Here is a 19,122-nt window from a genome sequence, read left to right on the forward strand (position 1 = left end):
TTTTACTTTATTTCAAATTTTGTCAAAAGCGCTCCAAGGAAAATTTAACTACTAGCTACAATACGCAATAGCCGACGTCAGCACCCGGAAATCGAAAAACTTTGCCAGGTTTAAAACTTGAATTATCAATTATTTGTGGCACAGCATGGCTGAAACCAGAAACTACAATAAATGCAAAACATGAAACATGAATTAAAACAAGGTGGAAAAGATAATCTTCTTTCCTAGTAAAGTCAATTTATTTTGTTTCAACAGCGCCATATATTAACAAACAAGCAGAATAAATGTAATTGTCAAAACAATGCATTGTACAACTGCTGATTAGATTATGGCGTAATCAGGATGGTAGCGAAAGATCATAAGCAGTCATCTAGTCCTACAAGCTAAAGCTCCCGCTCACTAAATCGTCTCAATACCAACGTAGTCGCTTGGTAGTTGGAGTGTTGGCCTCTGCAGTGCTGCAATAGATTGGGTCAATACTGAAACCTGACAAATTTCGTATCTTCGCCTCCCCACTCTTCTTTGCGTTCAGTGTGGAGGAACACGTGACCAAGCGTCAACCATAGATCCACTATTGCTTCCCTCATGTCATTATTACCTAATAGAAAGAACGCATACTTGACAGGGTGCAGGAAGATGAGCTTCCTATAACCATGTCCATATCGCAATCGGCTGCATAGCTGAGTGGCTAGTTGCCGGGTACGATACTTCAAAGAGCGCCGATTCGACATCGCTCAAAATCAAGCGGCTGCGTTTTCGGCAAGGCAGTCCTCTCTCTGTAAGTATCATAGCTGATTCAGCCCTCGATGAACAATGATGTTCCAGTTGGATCGATCTCATGCGCCTTGCCAAAGTTTAACAGGATGTTTGTTGTATGCTTGAAAATTATGTAGAAATATAAATCTTTTAGCTCGTCTTGGTCGTCTTCAAAGTAGCCTATGTTACAACTCAAAGATAAATCTTCGATTGCGCCTTGCCTTATGATGTGGCCCAAAAACTTCAGCTGCCGCAACTCCATAAATCTCAGTAGACTATCGGTCGCTCCTGGTCCATCAACTGGAGAACTGCTTTATTAGTCTGAAAAGCTGTTACAACTAGAGCTTATATCTCAGACAGAAAAGAGGCTTCTTTCATTTACGTTGATCTAACGTCAGCGATAGACATGTAGACATAACAACGCTCGATGAACACACAACCCATTGGCTGCTGCGCCTGGATATAACTTGACCTGTCGCGGCCTCAAACGCAAGAAGGTCAGCGACGGTTGAATAAAACCTAAGTTTGCTAAAGTGACTGAGAACTCACAGCCTAGCTTGTGACAACTGACAACACATTCATGATATTGAATCAATGTCAAACATGAAGCAGGAGGCCTACTTGTGTAACAATCCCATATTATCAGCCACATCACAATTTGATGGATTGTTGTTTGGAAGAGATTATAGCCTGCGTGACTCATTATATCAAAGTATTTTAGTGTTTCTTAACCAAGTAGTAATTTCATGAAAAAACGAGTCTATTGATGAATTGGAAATACGTGCGAAGCGTGGCCAGAAGACTGCACAAAGAATTGTTGTTTTATCCCCAAATCACCTATCGGGGCTTCGCAATTAAGAATATCGTGTGTAAATTGTTAGGTTACTTTTTATATGCCGGAACTTTTGTAAAGATATCGGACTTACTCATAATTCACTCGAAGGATATCACATCTGAGTCAGATTAAATTAATTAAGTGCAGAATGATAAATTATATAAATTTTCGTACAGTAGGCTACTTGCAATTATTTCATTGGTCAACAAAACGCATATGTGGCCCTATTTGATTATTTCATTGGCTAGACCAGACATATAAGCGGGTGTTTGCTTGCCAGAGTTCAGTTGGGTTTTAGTTGAACCAACTCAGATGCGCGGCGGGCATCGACACATGCTTATATGGCTGGTCCTAACTACTTTGTGTCAGGCTATTTCTATGTATTAAAATATTATTAATCAGTGTAACTTAAATTATAATATGTGTTGTGGTCTTGTCCAGAAAAGTTTAGCCAGAGCAACAATCAGAACTCGCGAACTATTTGAATAAACTCAAAATCCCGATTTAGTTAGCTTAAGTAATTTACCGTACGCTGATCGAACTATACAATATTGATATGTGCACTCTAGGCGACATGTGGGTGTCATACTTGTACACCTAATGATGCAAACCTAATTATCCAACTGTCTCTGATTTTCTAAGACATATACAGTAGCCTCTAACTTAATTTGTTACATTTTTGCAACACTGTGCAAGTCTACACATGAATAACTTTGAAACAAGATATTTGCGGTCTCTTGTCACACCAACAGCTAAACGCACGTTGTGCTGTGTTTCTACACGTGTTTTTGCGATAGGCAGCTGAATCAGCTGCTGTCTTGCCAAACTACAGCACTGCCTTCAACAACAAAAGTGCCTGTGGCAAAGTGGGCAGCCGGTTAGTCTCGAGCACACATACCGTTCAGTCAGTAAACAATTCTTTTTACACTGATTTAACGTCTATTGGGGATAAATAAATCTAAAAAAGGATTCGCTGAATGGGAGTTTCTCAAGCTTGACTGCTTTGCATTAAAAAAAACAAGAAATCCGAACTGAGCTGTGACTCTGTGAGCGCAAAAACATTCTATCCATTAGAACTGTCACTGCCCAACCCAAGGTCTTTGTCACACATTAGCTACCATGTCTGCAGACATTGAATCAATGTAAAAATGATTAAAATACAAGTCTAGCAATGTAAAATGTGCGACGTTTGCTGGCTGGAAGACAACGTAACTTTTGTTCTGATCATCTTGCAGCAGTCTTGCAAACGCTGCAGAATCCAGGAAATCGCTTTCTGTCACGATTATCGACTTCGAGTGAGCAATTGAAACCAATAATTTCTAAAACTAACTTCTTTTTCAAAGCAAACATTGCTCTGTGATGGAATAAGACGCTTTGCCACCAGACAATGAATATCTGTCATTGTTTCAACGGTTTGCAACAATACATTCAGTGGTCATGGTTGACTGAGGTTGTACTGAACTCTGATCTTCGCTATTTTGTGTCGACTAGCAAATTTGGAGGCCTTGACAATTGCTTGAGACAACCGAATCAGCAATTATTACGTAACACTTGTAAGTAGATTATACAACAGCCTAATGTGTTGGTACACATTAATCAGATAGTGGTGACATCGCTGCTTGTATGCAAGATAATAAAGTTATTCATTATTGTATAATAATTGAAACAAAACAATCATTGCTGTTGTTGAACTGTATCAGAACCACCAGAAGTAAAAACCTACTTTGTTGGCGGTCAGTAGCGTACGCAGGAGGGGGGGGGGGTTTACATGTCGATTTTTTAACGTTGTTGTGATTGTATATTGCAAACATGTTGTTGTTGAAGAGTGGTCTTGGTTAGCAGGGTCGTATTAACCGCCCTCGTACCCCCAGGAGGGGTCACGGCTGTTTAAGGGCCCGCTTATTTCAGTTGTTTAATGTTTTTTGACTATTTGAAATAAAGAAATGTTGTAAATATTGCTACAAAAGCTCGATATTCAATATCTTAAATCACCCAAGGCCCTGTTTACCGCTTTCAAAACCCCAGTTAATGGAACCACATCTCTGTTTAAGGGCCCACCTATTATATTCATACTTTAATCGCGGTTTTCAAGCGTTTTGTGAACACGGACCTCTGAATGGATCATCATGCCTGCGTCATGCTTTTCAAATTAATTTCTGAATAAAGAATTTGAAAAATCATTTTAAATTTTAGTGCATTAGATGAATTGTCGGACATTTTTAAAACGTTTTGCTTATCCCTTGGGGTCCATAGGACCTAGGTTTGGAATTCAATTAAATTTTCTGCTAAAAATCAACTGTTTTGAGTGGCATGACATCTCAAAGTCAAATTAACAACTTCACATCTCTTTATCGTAGGCTTATGATAAACTTTTCACAACGTACGCGAGAATCATAATCAGTTTTTATTGAATAATTAACCTGCTAAATCATTACTGATCGAGTTTTGATCAGTTTTTGGCTGCTTCGCGGATTGAGGTTTGTTACCAGAGAATAACAAGAACCCACGCGCGTTTCGTTGAATACACGCCCAGACAGCAAAATCAGTCATTTTTACATTAATTCAACGTCTGCATGTAAAAATGACGCATTTTGCTGTCTGGGTGGTTGGCTAATTGGTTTAACAGACATAGAAAGATATTGAGATAGCCCACTTGAGAATACCGAAAGCTTAACAAGATACTGTATTTAGAATTTAAATAACAACCTGCCAGGTAATATGTAATTATTCTGACGTCTCAATTGACGGAAGAAAGCGGAATCGTTTTGGAAAAACGATTAGAAAACATCACAATTAATGTGATTCAGCATCTCAGTATCTTGTATTCGTTCAGCCTGTTCTTACCTAAGCAAAACATGTTCAACTAGATATCAACAGCTCCATTTAATTTATTATGATGACATATGGGGTACAAGAGCAAAAGTTATCATACTGAAAAAACTTCATGCAAAGATTAAATTTACATTCAGCATCGTGTTGAAACATTATGTACATTGAAACCAATTTATTTGCATCATTTTGTTTAACATTTACCACAATGAGACGTTGCGACACCAATGTGTGAGGTCATAATTTAGCAACATTGCTCACAATCAGCTTGAGCAAATAAAGCTCCGTCTGTCGTCTCCACTTGATTAAATCGCTGGTTTCTCTTTCTTTGCTTTGGACTTTTCCTGCCACTCTGGTTTGTGTCGATCGTCATGCTTCATTGCTCTTGCTATGCTTCAGCAGTTTCATTATTGACGTTAAAATCTTTGCATGCTTATCCACACGGACATATTAACTATTGTTGTTATGCAAGTTCTGCATTGTTATGTAAAACCTAGTCACGGTATTGTGAATCGCTTACATGCTGTGCAAGGCATGTGCAGGCTAAACATTTTTGCAATTAAAATCAACATGAACTTTGCAAACTTTTGACTTGATCAAGCTGACATCAAACTACATTGGACCTTGCACAAAACTTATCCAACCGTGTTGATGAGCAACTTCAAAGTAGTTTGCGTGCCAATCAGTAACAGTTTGCCAATGTTGTCTGTGTCCTATATATTTATGGTCTTTCAGTGTAAACCGGGAAAAATCTTCAAGTCTCAAACCTCTTGGTAGACTTAATTACCACTGCTTACGGTGCAGTCAATCATAGGGCATTGCTCCTTAAATTGCATCAAGTTATCAAAAACACACAATTACTCAACCTTTCATTCACTTCTTACAAATAGACGAATTTTTGTTGAGATGAGTAGTCGCAAAAGCCATAGGAGAATCCAACGGAATGACTTACCCCAAGGCTCTGTCCTTGCACCTATTCAGCATCTATAATTATACGGTACTAATGATTAATGAACAACCAAAGTTACCCAATATAGTGTAGCCCACACTGTTTCATTTATGCGGACAACCACTGCCAGGCTACCCCATCAAAAAACTTTTCTGTGATGAAAAAGACCTAAACCGTTTGTCTGTAACCTAAATTTTGACCAAGATTTATTTTTATACAATGAATTCTCTCATATTTGCCCTGTAGGCTACTGGTCACTTGTGTAAGTTGCCTACACTACACTGCTTTCATATTATTTTGCGGTGCAGTGTGAGGGCCGAAATTTGCTTTGCAGTGCGCAGGGCCGGATTTAGCTGATGGGGGGCCCGGGGCACTTTTAGATCGGGGGGCCCCCCTGCAAAAAAAATTTTTGCTCCTACGGCGCGAAAAACCACCTCTGCATCTACAGTAGCATCAATCCAGCACTGCACAGCATTTTGCAGAAACTTCAAAGGCTAAAAGGAAGAAAAAATAACACAAAATCACATTTTGTTCCACGTAAGGGGGCCCTTCAAAAGTCGGGGGGCCCGGGGCACCTGCCCCCTCCGCCCCCCCCTAAATCCGGGCCTGGCAGTGCGGGCAGCGAACAGATTTTTTCTGCCCGCAACATCACTACCTGTTATCATCCAGATCCAGACAACAGCCTAAAGTAGCGACCTTGTGTTCAAAATATAGCAGAGATCAACATGATTTAAATCCTACCGAATTTGACGTCAGAAAATGTTCCCTGGCAGCCAGCGTATCCTAGATTGTTAGGGCTAGGGAATACATTTGGATAACGTAGGTTGGATTCCCACCACTGTCAACTCTTTTTTTCTTCTGTAATTATCTGATCAACTCTCTGGTGCTAGAAGAGTCGTAATTGGACGGTAGCCACTTAAAATCATGTTTTGGTTGGTTCATGCCTAGCGTACAAGCCAGGCCCGTAATTGCCGGGGGGGCTTGGGGGGGCAATGCCCCCCAAGCTCAAAGTAAAAACTCTGCCAGGCAAGCTACATTTGGTTTTCCAATTCCAAATGAGTAGCCTACGGTAATCCCAGACCCAAGACTTTCTATATTTAATTTTTTTTGATTCTCATATGTCACTTTGTACAATTATCTTGCTTGTAATTTTGTAGTTGTTATGTACTGGTGGGGTAATAGTTATAGGGTTATTCCAGACAGATTGCACGATAATGATTTTTAAATTTGGGTGAGTTTTTTTGGCAAGGCATCTCAGGTAAAAGCAATTACAATGGAGTAAGATGCTGGTTTTGGAAATATTGTCCATGAATATCTCTTAAAAACAAATAAATCAACATTGGTATCAGCTTGGATAGCTGTTAGTGTTTTTTGACGTTTACTGCCGAATATTACACCCCAAAGGGGATAAATTGGTTTGGTGGAGACCTGTACCAAGCAAAGTCACGAGGGTCATTCCTGACAAAGTTGTGTGTTAAAAATATTGCATCCAGTGGCGTAGCCAAGGGGGGGGGGATTGGGGATTACCAGTGATGGGCATTATCGGCGATAATTTATCGGCGATAAATTTTTATCGCTTATCGTTATCGCTTAATTATTTTTTCAGTTATCGTTTATCGTTATCGCCAAAGGCAATATTTGATTATCGCCGATAATTAATCGCCGATAAATTTTATTTCGGATCAACACACAAGTGGAAAGAACATGAAAAGTAATATTTTTACTAGCCACCTAGTTCATGAAACTAAAATTAAAACCAGTTCTTCTTCAGTACCTGAAGTGTGTGTGCACAGGTCGTTGTCATGGGAGGGGCACGCCCCCTGCTGCGGCGGCCCTGACAACACAATAATTTTTAGAGTTGCAAATTGCAATGCAATGACATGCATGCAACAAGTCTCTTGTTGTTTTGCTGCAATCGGCAATCGCGAGTGAATTTTACAATTAAAATGTAAGCGCACATGCGGTACAGATTCCTTTGAAGCGAAGCGAAAGAAATTGGCAAGTGGTTTATGAAAGTGTCGCAATACGAGGCCGCTTTTACATCGGAAACATGGTCTTTCGCGCCACCATCACTAAAACAAGTCATTGCAGAATATGATATTGCTTGAAGCATTTGACATGCAGACCGACATCACACTTTTTGCATCTTGTAGCAGTTTTTGCATGACAATAGATTACTGATAAAACTGATAAATTTTCAAGCATTTTGCGTTTTTTGGAATTTTTTCAATTATTGCTGACTTTGCTGTAAACAGCCCGTAGAAAGCAAAATACAAAGTTTGGAATTTTTTATGGTATTTTCATTTGATTTAATTATTTTGCCTACTGCACGTAAGCGGCAGTGTAACTCAATTGATAAAAGCATCCAACTGGTATCTGAAGGTATAATTATAAGCACGGCGGTTACCTCAGTGGTTTGATTCTGGATCAAGAGGTTGAAGATTCGATACCTACTGCCGCTGTTGCGATTCTATTCATGCATAACTTACAAAAAGTTTTGTCCCTTTACAGTATATTATGTTCGATTTTTCGCCATGTTGATGAAAACAGTTCGTGCTGCATGGGATGGGGCAGCGCTAATCAAGAAAAAAAAAATTATCGTTATCGGACATTATCGGCGATAATTTATCGTTTATCGTTATCGCTTAACTTTTTTTTGATTTATCGTTTATCGTTATCGCTTTAGGCATTTTTCGTTTATCGATTATCGTTATCGCTTAACTCAAAAATGAGTTATCGCGCCCAACACTGGGGATTACAACCCCCCCCCCCCCCTTTGGCACCTGTGATGCTTTCAGTCTAAAAAGAAATTGCCTAATTTTAAGCAAAACTGCATTAAAAGAGCGAGTTTTGTCAATACCAAACATTCAAACATCTCAGCCAGGATTTAGCAACAAGAAAACATAGAGACTTAGCTTTATTTCCGAAAAATGCCGAAGAAAACATGATCTTATTCTTTGGCTATGCCACCGGACAGCACAATTTTGCAGGAATATTCATACCCACATTTTTGTTGAAAATGCTCTCAGAATGCACCAAATTCAAAGCAATTTTTCAAAATTTTCTGGGGGAGGCTCCCCGCCGCTGGGTCATCAAAAAGCCCCTTCTACAAATTCCTGGCTACGCCACTGATTGCATCTATTTTATTCTGCAATCATTTGGGCTGAAATTACCCATGTTTTGGCTGGAATTATCCCAATCATTCGAAATTACTGCTATCTAGCACCTTGTGACTTTATAACATATGCCGTGCCTTTGCCCGAAAAACTACAAATGTTATGTGCATAGCCTTTTACTTCGCAACAGCTTTTGAGCCCCCCCAAGCTAAAATGTATAATTACGGGCCTGGTACAAGCTCTCTTACAAAAGTTGTTACCAGTGCCCAGTGGCTACCCAAAATATCAAGCGGAAATTCTGGCTTTTTGAAAGCAAAGTTGCCAGTTTAAACGCTTTTTTGTTAAACCTTACCTTAAAGAAACAAAATGTTTGTTTTCCTCGTGAAATGTATACGGGATTGACAGTTTTCGACACGGCATTTGACTGCTTTTTATGATTTTTTTTTTTTTAAGTACGCTAATGGTAAAAATTATCTCCAATGTGACAAATTGACACAGTTCACAGGGTTACTTTGGTTTGAGACATTTTATGAATCGATAAGAGAGAGAGAGAGAGAGAGAGAGAGAAACCTTTTATTTCGTCTGTTGCGACAATAGTACGGAACAATTATAAACAATACGAATAAAATAGTACCATAGCTATCTAAATACCACAACGATAATAATATTGTTTTAAAAAAAAAGTTATGTTAATGAGCTAGATTCTGAAATATCACTTCAAAACACTGTTTTAATTTTTTCTATATTACATAGCCTACCTAACAGCTTAGCAAGTTGTTGGAGATTCCATGTAGGAAATATAATTTTTATCAGGAAACTCTGGTGGAAAAAAGTAAACAAACTGAAAATGTCGTCTGCAAAAGTTGAGTTACAAGCACAATCTTTATTACCACTTACCAACGTTGGTTGACGTTAGCTCAGGTTCAGGCAAAAAGCAGCAAATGTGGCTCGGAAGTAGTTGTTTTATTCTGATTTAAATCAGTAGGCTACTGTAATTGAATCGGCAAAAAGATTGTTTTCAAGGTTGTTTGTTCATAAAGAATTTTTGGAGCTGGTATACAAGTCCCCCCCCCCCCCCCCTTGGTAACTCAGAATGACAAAAACAGGACTCAACCAAACATATAGGGTGAAACTACTTTACCTTTGCTTTACTGTTCACACACTTCAATCCCAATGTTTTGGTCAATTCCTCTTTGTCATGAGTTGCCAAGGGGGGGGGGGGGGGGGAACTGGACTTGTATACCAGCTCCGAATTTTTATGTGGTCAAGGCAACATTTTTTGTGACAATAATATTAATCTGAAACAAGCTATGTCATAGACGCTATTTGTTGGTTAATTCCATTAAATTTTACTGTTGCCTACTTTGTGACAAATTGCAAATAAAGGAGCCCTTAGCTTTACTCAGATCTGCACAAAATATATCATAAAAATAGCCACCAGCCAAGTCGGCTATGGTAGGCTACCTCATTTGTAAACATAAGACTAAATGTATTTATATCAATGTTGAGTGCTCAGAAACACTGAGCCTCTTTGGTTGATTGGTTGGTTTTAAATTTTTATCTTCAAACTAACAAAGTCTTTGATACGGTAGGTAATTTCTGGTGGTTTTGTATATTGTATATACTTGTAGAGGTTTTTAACGCAGGGCTGTTTACTGAAATCACAGAGTGAAGCTTCTGATTATTGAAGTTTTGTTGCCGGGGAATTATTCCATTCACTAGGTCCCACTGAATGGAGAGAAGTCCTTAACGTGCATTGCTGAAGCGCACATCCCGAGAGTTAAACCAGCATCGCTTGATATTGAAGTTTCTTTGTTCATAAAATAAGTGAACATTTATTAATATGAATGCAACTTAGGCGAGATTCACACCAAACATACAAAACTGTTGTCAGCATACAAAAACGTCACACAAAAATTGGCGCATGTTTGTTTCCTTTTACCATTTACACTAGAAATTGTATATATTCTTTTGTATGCTGAAGACAGTTTTGTATGTTTGGTGTGAATCTCGCCTAATTTTGCCAAGAATCTATTCCAGCCTACTGGTCAGTGTATTGGATAGCGTCAGATTGTGATTTATTAGATTAAGGCTGGTCTGAAATGGAAACAGTGATTGGAAGGCTAACATCTTTTGCTGCATCAACAGAATGTAAGTACAATTAATTATTTTTTAAATTATTTTTTTCCTGCAGTGGGCTAGACTTGTAGTTTTAAGTTATTTGTTTGACACATAAGGCTGGTAAGAAAATTTGTTTTCATAGATTAAACATTGGAACTTGACATCATAAAAAACTAATTATTTTGATACTCACCTTTCTTTCACTTTTATGAGTTTAGTTTTGCCTACATTAACAGTTATGCTCTGCTTTAATACAATGTTTTAAAAACTCCAAACTTGTTTATTATTATCTGGCTTACTGTGTGCTCATTGGCTATCAGTACGGTACACATTAAATGAATAAAATACTATTTTTACATTGTTGTAGGTATAACAAAAGCTTTAGAAGAGAATGCTGCAGAGGCTTCTATCATTCAAAATGTTTCCTCTGTTGCTGATGTACTTCAATCAACATGGATGCAAAAATTTTCTAAAAATAAAGATGGAGACTCAAAATCACATGAAAATTTCCAGTTGAAGTTTTTCTCAAAACAAGTATTTGGAGGGGATTAATCGACTATTTTTTTCAAATCTAACTTTAGCCCTGGTTTTACAATACAACAGAACATTTAAAGACCTCTGGAAATTTATTTTTAATTTCTGTCCAATCAAATTTCCCCAATTGTTTTTTGACCCACAAGCCAGGGAGAGCTTTGGCACCACGTTTTTTGGTTAACCTGTAGGCCTCCACAGGTAGAAGCCTCGACTGCTTGATTTTATAGCTCAGCCGGCCATGGATATTGACTTCCTTGACCCTTTATCCATAGCGGAATGGCCCGTTTCGGTGAGTCCAATCTCTATTCAATGATTTTTTCAATTTTTTTTTTTTAAATTATTGGGTACCATAGCCTAATTATCATTGCCGTTTTAGGGTTAGGAGTTAGAGGTTAGGAACTCACCGAATCGGACTCACCAAATCGGACTCACCGAATAGTAGCAGACCCATCCATAGATGCTCATCTGACTTGTTTCAAAATGACAAGTAGGCGATTGTCGTCATTAACTGTTCTAGCAATAGTAGCATCCATCACTAATTTACATACATTAGGCCTACTGGACATGTTCAACAACGGATTTTGTCATTAAACTTTTCACAGTGTCTAAACAGTAATTGTATGATAAAACATATAACATGATTAAACGACTGTATAAAAAAATTTCATATAAATATTTCTATAAAAAGTCCAACGTTGTTGTACAAAAAGTTATTTCCTGCTCGAAAGTAAGATATTTCTGTTGTGGGAGAAATAGCTGCATAGGCTAGGCCTAGTAGCCTATGAACATGTTACCATTAGGGACTTTGATCTGGAGTAGATTTTTACATAATGTAGCTTATTCACACAAAAACATTATAAGCCTACAGAAATATTCATGCAGCAAATGAAAGAGCAAAATGCCTGTAAATGTTTTGAAATGGCTTTTAAGTGGATACGGTTGTATACATTATTTTATTTGTTAATTTAGCCAGCTCAATATCTCACAAAATTCGAAAATAAAACTTTGTGAATGAACTTTTCAATCTTTGTTTGAGTTTATCGATGATCCAAATGGATGTGAAGTGCGATCAATACTAATCAAAGAACTAGAGAGTAGGCTACTGCACTAAATTGATAAATTCAAGTGTATTGTGAAGCTTTCACCACACAATTGTGGCTTCGTCAGTGACTACATATCTATCTTATCAAAGATGGTTTAAAGTTCTACTTTTGTAAGAATGATAGGTGTACTTAAGAAGCCATACTTGTGAGATAACAGCTGTAGGCTACAATACCGTTGGATCAATTTGATGTGGTAGTCTATTCTCTATTTCTTCAATACAAAATATTTGTATTTTCCTTACGTTTTTGCGCATGCCAGTAGTCATGCGCACAAATCAAAATGACCACTTTACCGTGTTTTACGATGAACCAAAATCAGAAAAACTGCTTGTGGCTGTCTTGTAACATTTTTTGTGTGTTTTAGTACAGTAGCAAATAATATTTGAAATTTAAATGTCATAAACAAATAGTGACATCAATGCAATTAAATGCAATGAAAAGTAATTTTTGGAGGGATTGTGAGGGTTTGGACAGAAATTTCATTTTTTTCAGAGGTGTTAAAATTTCTTGTAGTATTCTAAAACCAAGGCTAAAGTTTAAATTAAATTCACTCCCGTATTTTTCTTTTGACCAATGAAGGTACAAAACACAAAATTTAACGGTTTAAGCATTAAGTACGGCATGCTAAGGTTATTTCTTTTGGGGGAAGTCGAATAACTGCCCCAAGATAGCCTACTTTAACTAGCATTGCACATTTTTCCCCAGTCTGATTTTTGCCACAAATTAATAATATTAATAAAACTATGAGTTTAACTAGTCTAAACTTTTTATTGAATATCCTCACTTTTTATACCTACCAATAGAAAAAAACAGAGTTGATTTACGTAGTGTAACAATAAAATTGTTCAGTTTTTTGCATCAAAAAAAGTTTGAATGTTTGGCATAAACAGTATATATACGGTAATATAATTGCCTGAAATTGGAAAATGCAATTCTCACTGGACATAACAAATGAATTCACTGAAGTGGTATTGTGAGTGATATACTCAGGACAAAAAAAGTTAAATTCGGCCGACTCATTTATCCAAAACCGGCTCATCTTGCCCCATTGCATACTTTTCTTCAGTCTTCATGCTAAATGATAGTACTGTATTACAATGGGTGTCCGACGTTTTCTTCGTAAACAGTTCTTTGTAAAGCAATTCTTCGTAAGCAGTTTTTCGTAAAACGATTCTTCGTAAAGTTAATTCTTTGTAAAACAATTCTTCCCAAAGCATTTATTTGTGCATGCAATGGAGATTTGATGAATACGAAGAAATGCTTTACGAAAAATTCTTTTACGGATTTCATTTCACCAACAACTGTTTACGAACAATTGTTTTACGAAGAATTGCTTTACGAAGAATTGTTTACGAAGAATTCGCCTATAACCATTACAATGCTAATCACAGTATTTCATTAAGTCTAATGTAGACAGATTATTGTGAAGGTCGGAGGGTACTATTGCACTGCAACGCAATTGTTGTTTACAGTGACATTATTTTCAGTTAGAAGAGGTTGTGGTTGGGCTATGGAATGCTACTGTAGCGAGGCAGTGTGCTAAAACGTTGAATAGTTGCACCACCGCAGTGTTACGCCAACTTTGCTATGATCTACTGACCTGTCCATTGTGCTGTGTTGATGGGTTGTTTGAAGGTCGAGACTTACAACAAAAGCCACATTTGCATCGCAGAATAATGGTATGTTACATTGCAGAGAAGTTTATTAGTTTGGCTATCAATACCTCAATTTATTTTTATGAGATTTTCTTCTTGCGTTTGAGTTTATTTTCTCTCGTTGTCGTTGGACACCGGGGCCGAGGGTTTGTCCTTTTACCACCCCGGGTGCCCTGTGAGTTGCGGTCTCTGATTGTTGCCATTCCCTTCATAAATTTGAATTACCAGGACTCACCAGTCACCACGAGGAGGTTGGCAACATGAGTCCCTTTTATGAGATGAGCATGTAGAACAACACAGTTATTGATATTACTCTGACAACAAATATCAGAACCAGGTTCACTGCGAGAAATCTTGTCTACTCAAGTTAAATTTTAGCTTGTTTGCTTAACATATGGGAGATATCGCAAGGCATTTTTGGTGCAGCGAAGCTTAGGCCTATCTTGTGGTTAAACTTTCTTTGCTGAGTGCCAAGCAGAAACGAAATTTAGTACCGCTTTGAAAAAGTCTCTGGTATGACCCAACAGGGCATCGGACCCATTCTTACCGATTCATAGACTGACACACCAAGTCATCTAGGCTGTTCATTAATAGAATAATGGCAAATTTTTTGGCCGCAAATATCTTCAAGTAGTAGTCAAAAAGACTGGTTTCTGATTTATTTATTACAGATGGCAATTAAAGCTGGTAAGAATTGGCTGGATGTTGCTGAATATGGGAAAGCTGAAGCCGTTCTTTTAAAAGCCAAGTTTGACATAGAAAAGCTGAGACCAATGGTATTAAACTCTGGTAAGTTACACACTAGTTTCTCTACAAGTTGTGTCAGGTGTATTCAAAGCATAAACTTTAAAAGCAATTACTTGGATTATTTAGTTATGCGTTTTAGATTTTTTAGATAACATCAAAGAAAAATAATTTTTTTTGTTTTCTATTAAAGTGGCGGGCTAGTAGTCTAAACAAGAGTGTCCGCTTCTGAATCGGTAGGCGTAGGTTCGATACTCTATCAGGTCATACCAGAGACTTTTTAAAAGTGGTTGTGAATCTTATTCTTGCTTGGTATATACTCAGCAAAGGAACGGATTCAAAGTAATAATGTTCTTAACTGCGTTTCTATACGACTTTGATTTGTACAGTAAACTCACACAACACAAAACACCTATTAGTAGGCCTGCTATTATCGTAAAATGAAAACCGATTCTTATAAAGACAAATTTTCTCTCATTCATTGTTTTCTGTATTGATCGTAGCTGGAGAGCTCAGTGTACAAACAAGTTGTAGCATTAAAAGTGATAGCTGTGTTTGATACTGTTTTACATACAGATGATGAACAAAGAGATTTTACGTCATCAGTTAGTGACCAAGAACTATCTACTTTGAACAAACATCAACTGGCTGTCTTGTGCTATCTATCGGAATCTGTAAGTGTTCATTGCTAATTGAGCTATGCTGTAGTTTGTAGTGGTTTTTCAGACTGCTTCCCATGGCAGTCTCACTGAATTCAATAAAAATCCAAGTTGACAAATTGATTTTGTGTAGACATTGAGCTTTGCCACCTACTTAGTTTCTCAACAATCTTGTTTCAGCAAAAAAATTAATAAAATTCAAATAGACAACTTGGTTTCCTACCGACGCAGAGACTTGTCGTTATTAAATTTTGTTACAGCCACACTTTCTCGCTCAATAGCAATAAACAGAAAATTTCTGGAATAAATAACTTGTAGAGGCTAAACAAGGTGAAGGTAGTCTCCCATACTTGATTCAAGTGTCGAGTATGAGAAGATAAGGTTTTCATTGTACTAAGCCTTCGGCACTAAAGCGAGTAGGGTTGCCAGTTCCTTTCTCTCGGCCGCCTTTCCTGCAGCAATTATGCCCACCCAAAAGTGGTGAGCGGTGTTTTCAACAACCAGTTGAAGCCGGGAGTCGAACCAGGTTTGCATAATTGGAAAACCAACGCCTTATTCGTTGCGCCCTCCCACCGTCGTAGAGGCTTAGGCCTACTGTATTTTTCTGTGTACGCTATTTAGTATATTGTTTGTGATTTCAAATATTTGTTGACAATTCTTAACTGTTGTGTTAAATGTTAGCTATAACAACATCAGTGAGCTACATGAGTTCAAGAATGTCTCTGTTCACACACTTTTAGCATTGGCTCCACTTTTTAGGTTTGGAGACACGACGACGGTCGCTCATATGCTTTTCTTCAAGAGGCTTCTTCTTTGAAGTTTCTAGACGATTGCGAAGAGAATGAGTACATGAGTGAAAAGAAAAGGATTTTAGTCACTTCTTATAATTTTGGACTGAACGCTGCCGAAGAGCATAAGCTGGACCATGCAATCAAGTGGTTGCAGTTCAGCTACGAATGTGGAAAGCAGAAAAAAATTGGCGATGTAAAGTTGATGGTAATTAATCTTTGATATTGCTCTTGTATGAATAGCATGTGTAGATCATTTTTTTAAATCAATCACTCCCATAGGCGTCGATTTTTTCTTAGAAGAGAGGAATTCTGGGTGGGCGAGACTTATCAAACAGATTTCATTGAATGTGTATGTTTGCAAATTCGCAATGGTTCAGTCTTCGAAATGGCATATTTTTACTTCGGCAAAAACGTTGCCGAGGCCAAACGACAAAATTTGAAACTGCCTCTGCAATTACTGTAAATATTTAGTAGGAAAAGATTGTACTAAAACATGTAAAACGAGAAGCGAAAAATATACTACAGTAGTCTATTACGAACGCATTGTTTGATTTGTTGTGATGTAATAATACCAAAAGTAGTGATAAAGCGAACAGCGCGATACCCACGCTGTTACGGTAATTCACGTTAAAAAACTCACGGGGAGGGGAAAGTAAGTTAATTTTGGGTTGATTTAACGTTCGAGTCAGCACAAATCGATTTAATTTTCCCGGCGGGTTATATTGCGTAACAACAATGCCCAATAAGAAATTTACGTTTGTTTTACACTAATTCGACATGTAGCGACGTTGAATTATCATAAAATAACGTTAATTGCCCAACCAGGTACAGGTGACATGTCAATAGCTCTCTGCGAGATCGCTTCGATGTGTAAGCTTATAAGCCAACATAATTTCGACACAATTCGGACACTGCGAGCAACACAAAGTCTGTTTGATGAACTAGTCAGAATCGGTATCATCAGATGCTGTATCAACTGGACGAGATAACGAAAAGCGAGGCGCAACAAGGAGTAAATGCTTACAATTAATTTGACATCTACTGGAGTTAAATCAATGCAAATGGGGTGATATTTTTATAAAAGATTCTCCCAGCTGGACACGTGTCTAAGCGCCGGCGAAGTAGGAAGTAACCCAAATAAACCATCCAGCAATAGTAAGATTGAATCAAATTCCTAGTCTGGTGTAGTCTAAGAAAATTAGTTTTTTCTTGTAATCTTGTGGTCCTTACAATCACCTCGGCAATTGCCGACGCTAATTTCGAAAAGTGTGGTTAGTCTTTCTCACAAAGACTGCGTTTAGCGTCGCTGCAGAAATTAAGCTTTAATAGGTTGGATGTTTTCTTTCTTGCATCTTGCGATCTTATGAACGCTGCTAAACTAAACAAACTTCTTTTATGTTTTCCGTTGCGACCTAAAAAACGCGTGACTCGTGACCTGTTATCTTTAAAGTGGCGCCTTCGGATTTGCGCATTTTGATTTGTAAAAGCGATTGTTTTAGTACGTCTTTAGTTTGTATCGGTTATTTTATTGTCATGTTCCTCATTATGATGTCATATTCACATTCCCTTACGCTGACCGGGAACTGAAGTTTGATTGTGACGTAACGAAAGTGAGACCATTCGGAGAAAAAATCAAATTGCCGACGCAAATTCGGAGAAAAAATTAAACGTGGCTTTCTCTCACCAGGAATTGCCAGCTGTGGCAGTTGCCGTAGCAACAACAATGCAGTGAGTAGCCCCTTTTTTTCCACGCAGCGTTGTTGCGGAATTGCTTTGTTCTGTCGGTACCTAGCGAGAGACATAGCGCAAAACAAGAAGTTGCGCTGCAGTTGGTTGGATAGTCCAGCGTTTAAGAAAAACGGAAATAATTGTAACGAACACTTCATAAGTGTCATAAAAACAGGGTGGGCGAAACATATTTTGCCCACCCTCGTTTCACGGCAGGGTGGGCGTCGCCCACCCGGCCCACCCTATTTCGACGCCTATGATCACTCCGCTAATATTTAAGCGCTACTCGGCTAAAAGTATGTTTCTCATTGCTTTCTGAAAATGAGCACCAGAAAGAGTAGTTACTGTGTCGATTCCTAACGTGCTTCATCCAATTGTTTTAAGTTTCAACGCGAGGGTTGATCTCCCGAATAAAGGCGTTTGAACAGATTTCAATGTAGCAGCATGCCTGGGATTGACCAGCAAAATATGCCAAAGTAATACAAGCAATGTGGATCTGAACAGACCATGTCATTGTCGAGTGTCCACTGTTTGTCGTGCTTTTAGATTTATCCAAACTCGTAATTATTGTTCAGGCTCAGATTCTCCGCTTGCTAGCGCATGTGTACTGTGAAACTGGAAGTGCAGATAATGTGGCCAAGGCCTTGTGCGCTGTGGAATTAGCCAATGGCTACGTACCACACCCAGCTGGCTTGCATTTGAGGTATGAGTAGAAATGTGAGTCGTTTTTGCGATTCTTTTTTTAACATGTTTTGTTAGTTCATTTTAAAAAAGCATGACGAAATGCTAAGCTTGCTGGAACACGAAGGAAAAACATTCAAATTTTAGTTTGCCAAACTGGTTATTTTTACATTGCTTGAACGGATGCAGACGTTGAATAAATGCAATACAAACTGGACAGGTTTGATGCGTTACTAGATACGACACCAACGTTTGCCATCTAATCCTGTTCATCAGCCGGCATATCGTTTATTGTAGCTAGTACATCGATGACGAAAATAAGTAATAGGCCTATGTTGTGAAACAATCAAATTTAGTCAGTCTGCTATAGAAAAATCCGATTCTTTTGACTTGATTATGTATTTTATTTAAATCTAATATGAAATTTACTTAGATTAAACACAAAACCTTTTGGTTCGGGTTTTTGCATTATTTTTACATTTTATTTACTCTGCTTGTTTGTTTATATGTGACGCTATTGAAACAAATAAATTGACTTGACTTATCTTCCAAAAAAGGATTGGATGCTCGCTTGTAGTTAAGGTTTTGTCGGTACGGTAGGCCAACAACCTATTCGAGCCA

General features: G+C 38.0%; 1 protein-coding gene across 1 annotated transcript in view; it reads left to right on the forward strand.

The window, feature by feature from the left end:
* Window positions 1–10,523: 10,523 nt before the first annotated feature.
* Window positions 10,524–19,122, forward strand: part of LOC145772334 (testis-expressed protein 11-like) — a 30,982-nt gene continuing 22,383 nt past the window's right edge. The window contains exons 1-7 of the mRNA XM_082584207.1: window positions 10,524–10,636; window positions 10,974–11,140; window positions 13,731–13,922; window positions 14,570–14,687; window positions 15,219–15,316; window positions 16,061–16,297; window positions 18,396–18,523. Of these exons, the coding sequence (XP_082440333.1) occupies window positions 10,588–10,636; window positions 10,974–11,140; window positions 13,731–13,922; window positions 14,570–14,687; window positions 15,219–15,316; window positions 16,061–16,297; window positions 18,396–18,523 (989 nt within the window). The 5' untranslated portion in view covers window positions 10,524–10,587. The remainder of the gene's footprint in view (window positions 10,637–10,973; window positions 11,141–13,730; window positions 13,923–14,569; window positions 14,688–15,218; window positions 15,317–16,060; window positions 16,298–18,395; window positions 18,524–19,122) is intronic.

This window comes from Aplidium turbinatum, chromosome 6 (genome assembly GCF_918807975.1).
Source record: "Aplidium turbinatum chromosome 6, kaAplTurb1.1, whole genome shotgun sequence".
Taxonomy (NCBI): domain Eukaryota; kingdom Metazoa; phylum Chordata; class Ascidiacea; order Aplousobranchia; family Polyclinidae; genus Aplidium; species Aplidium turbinatum.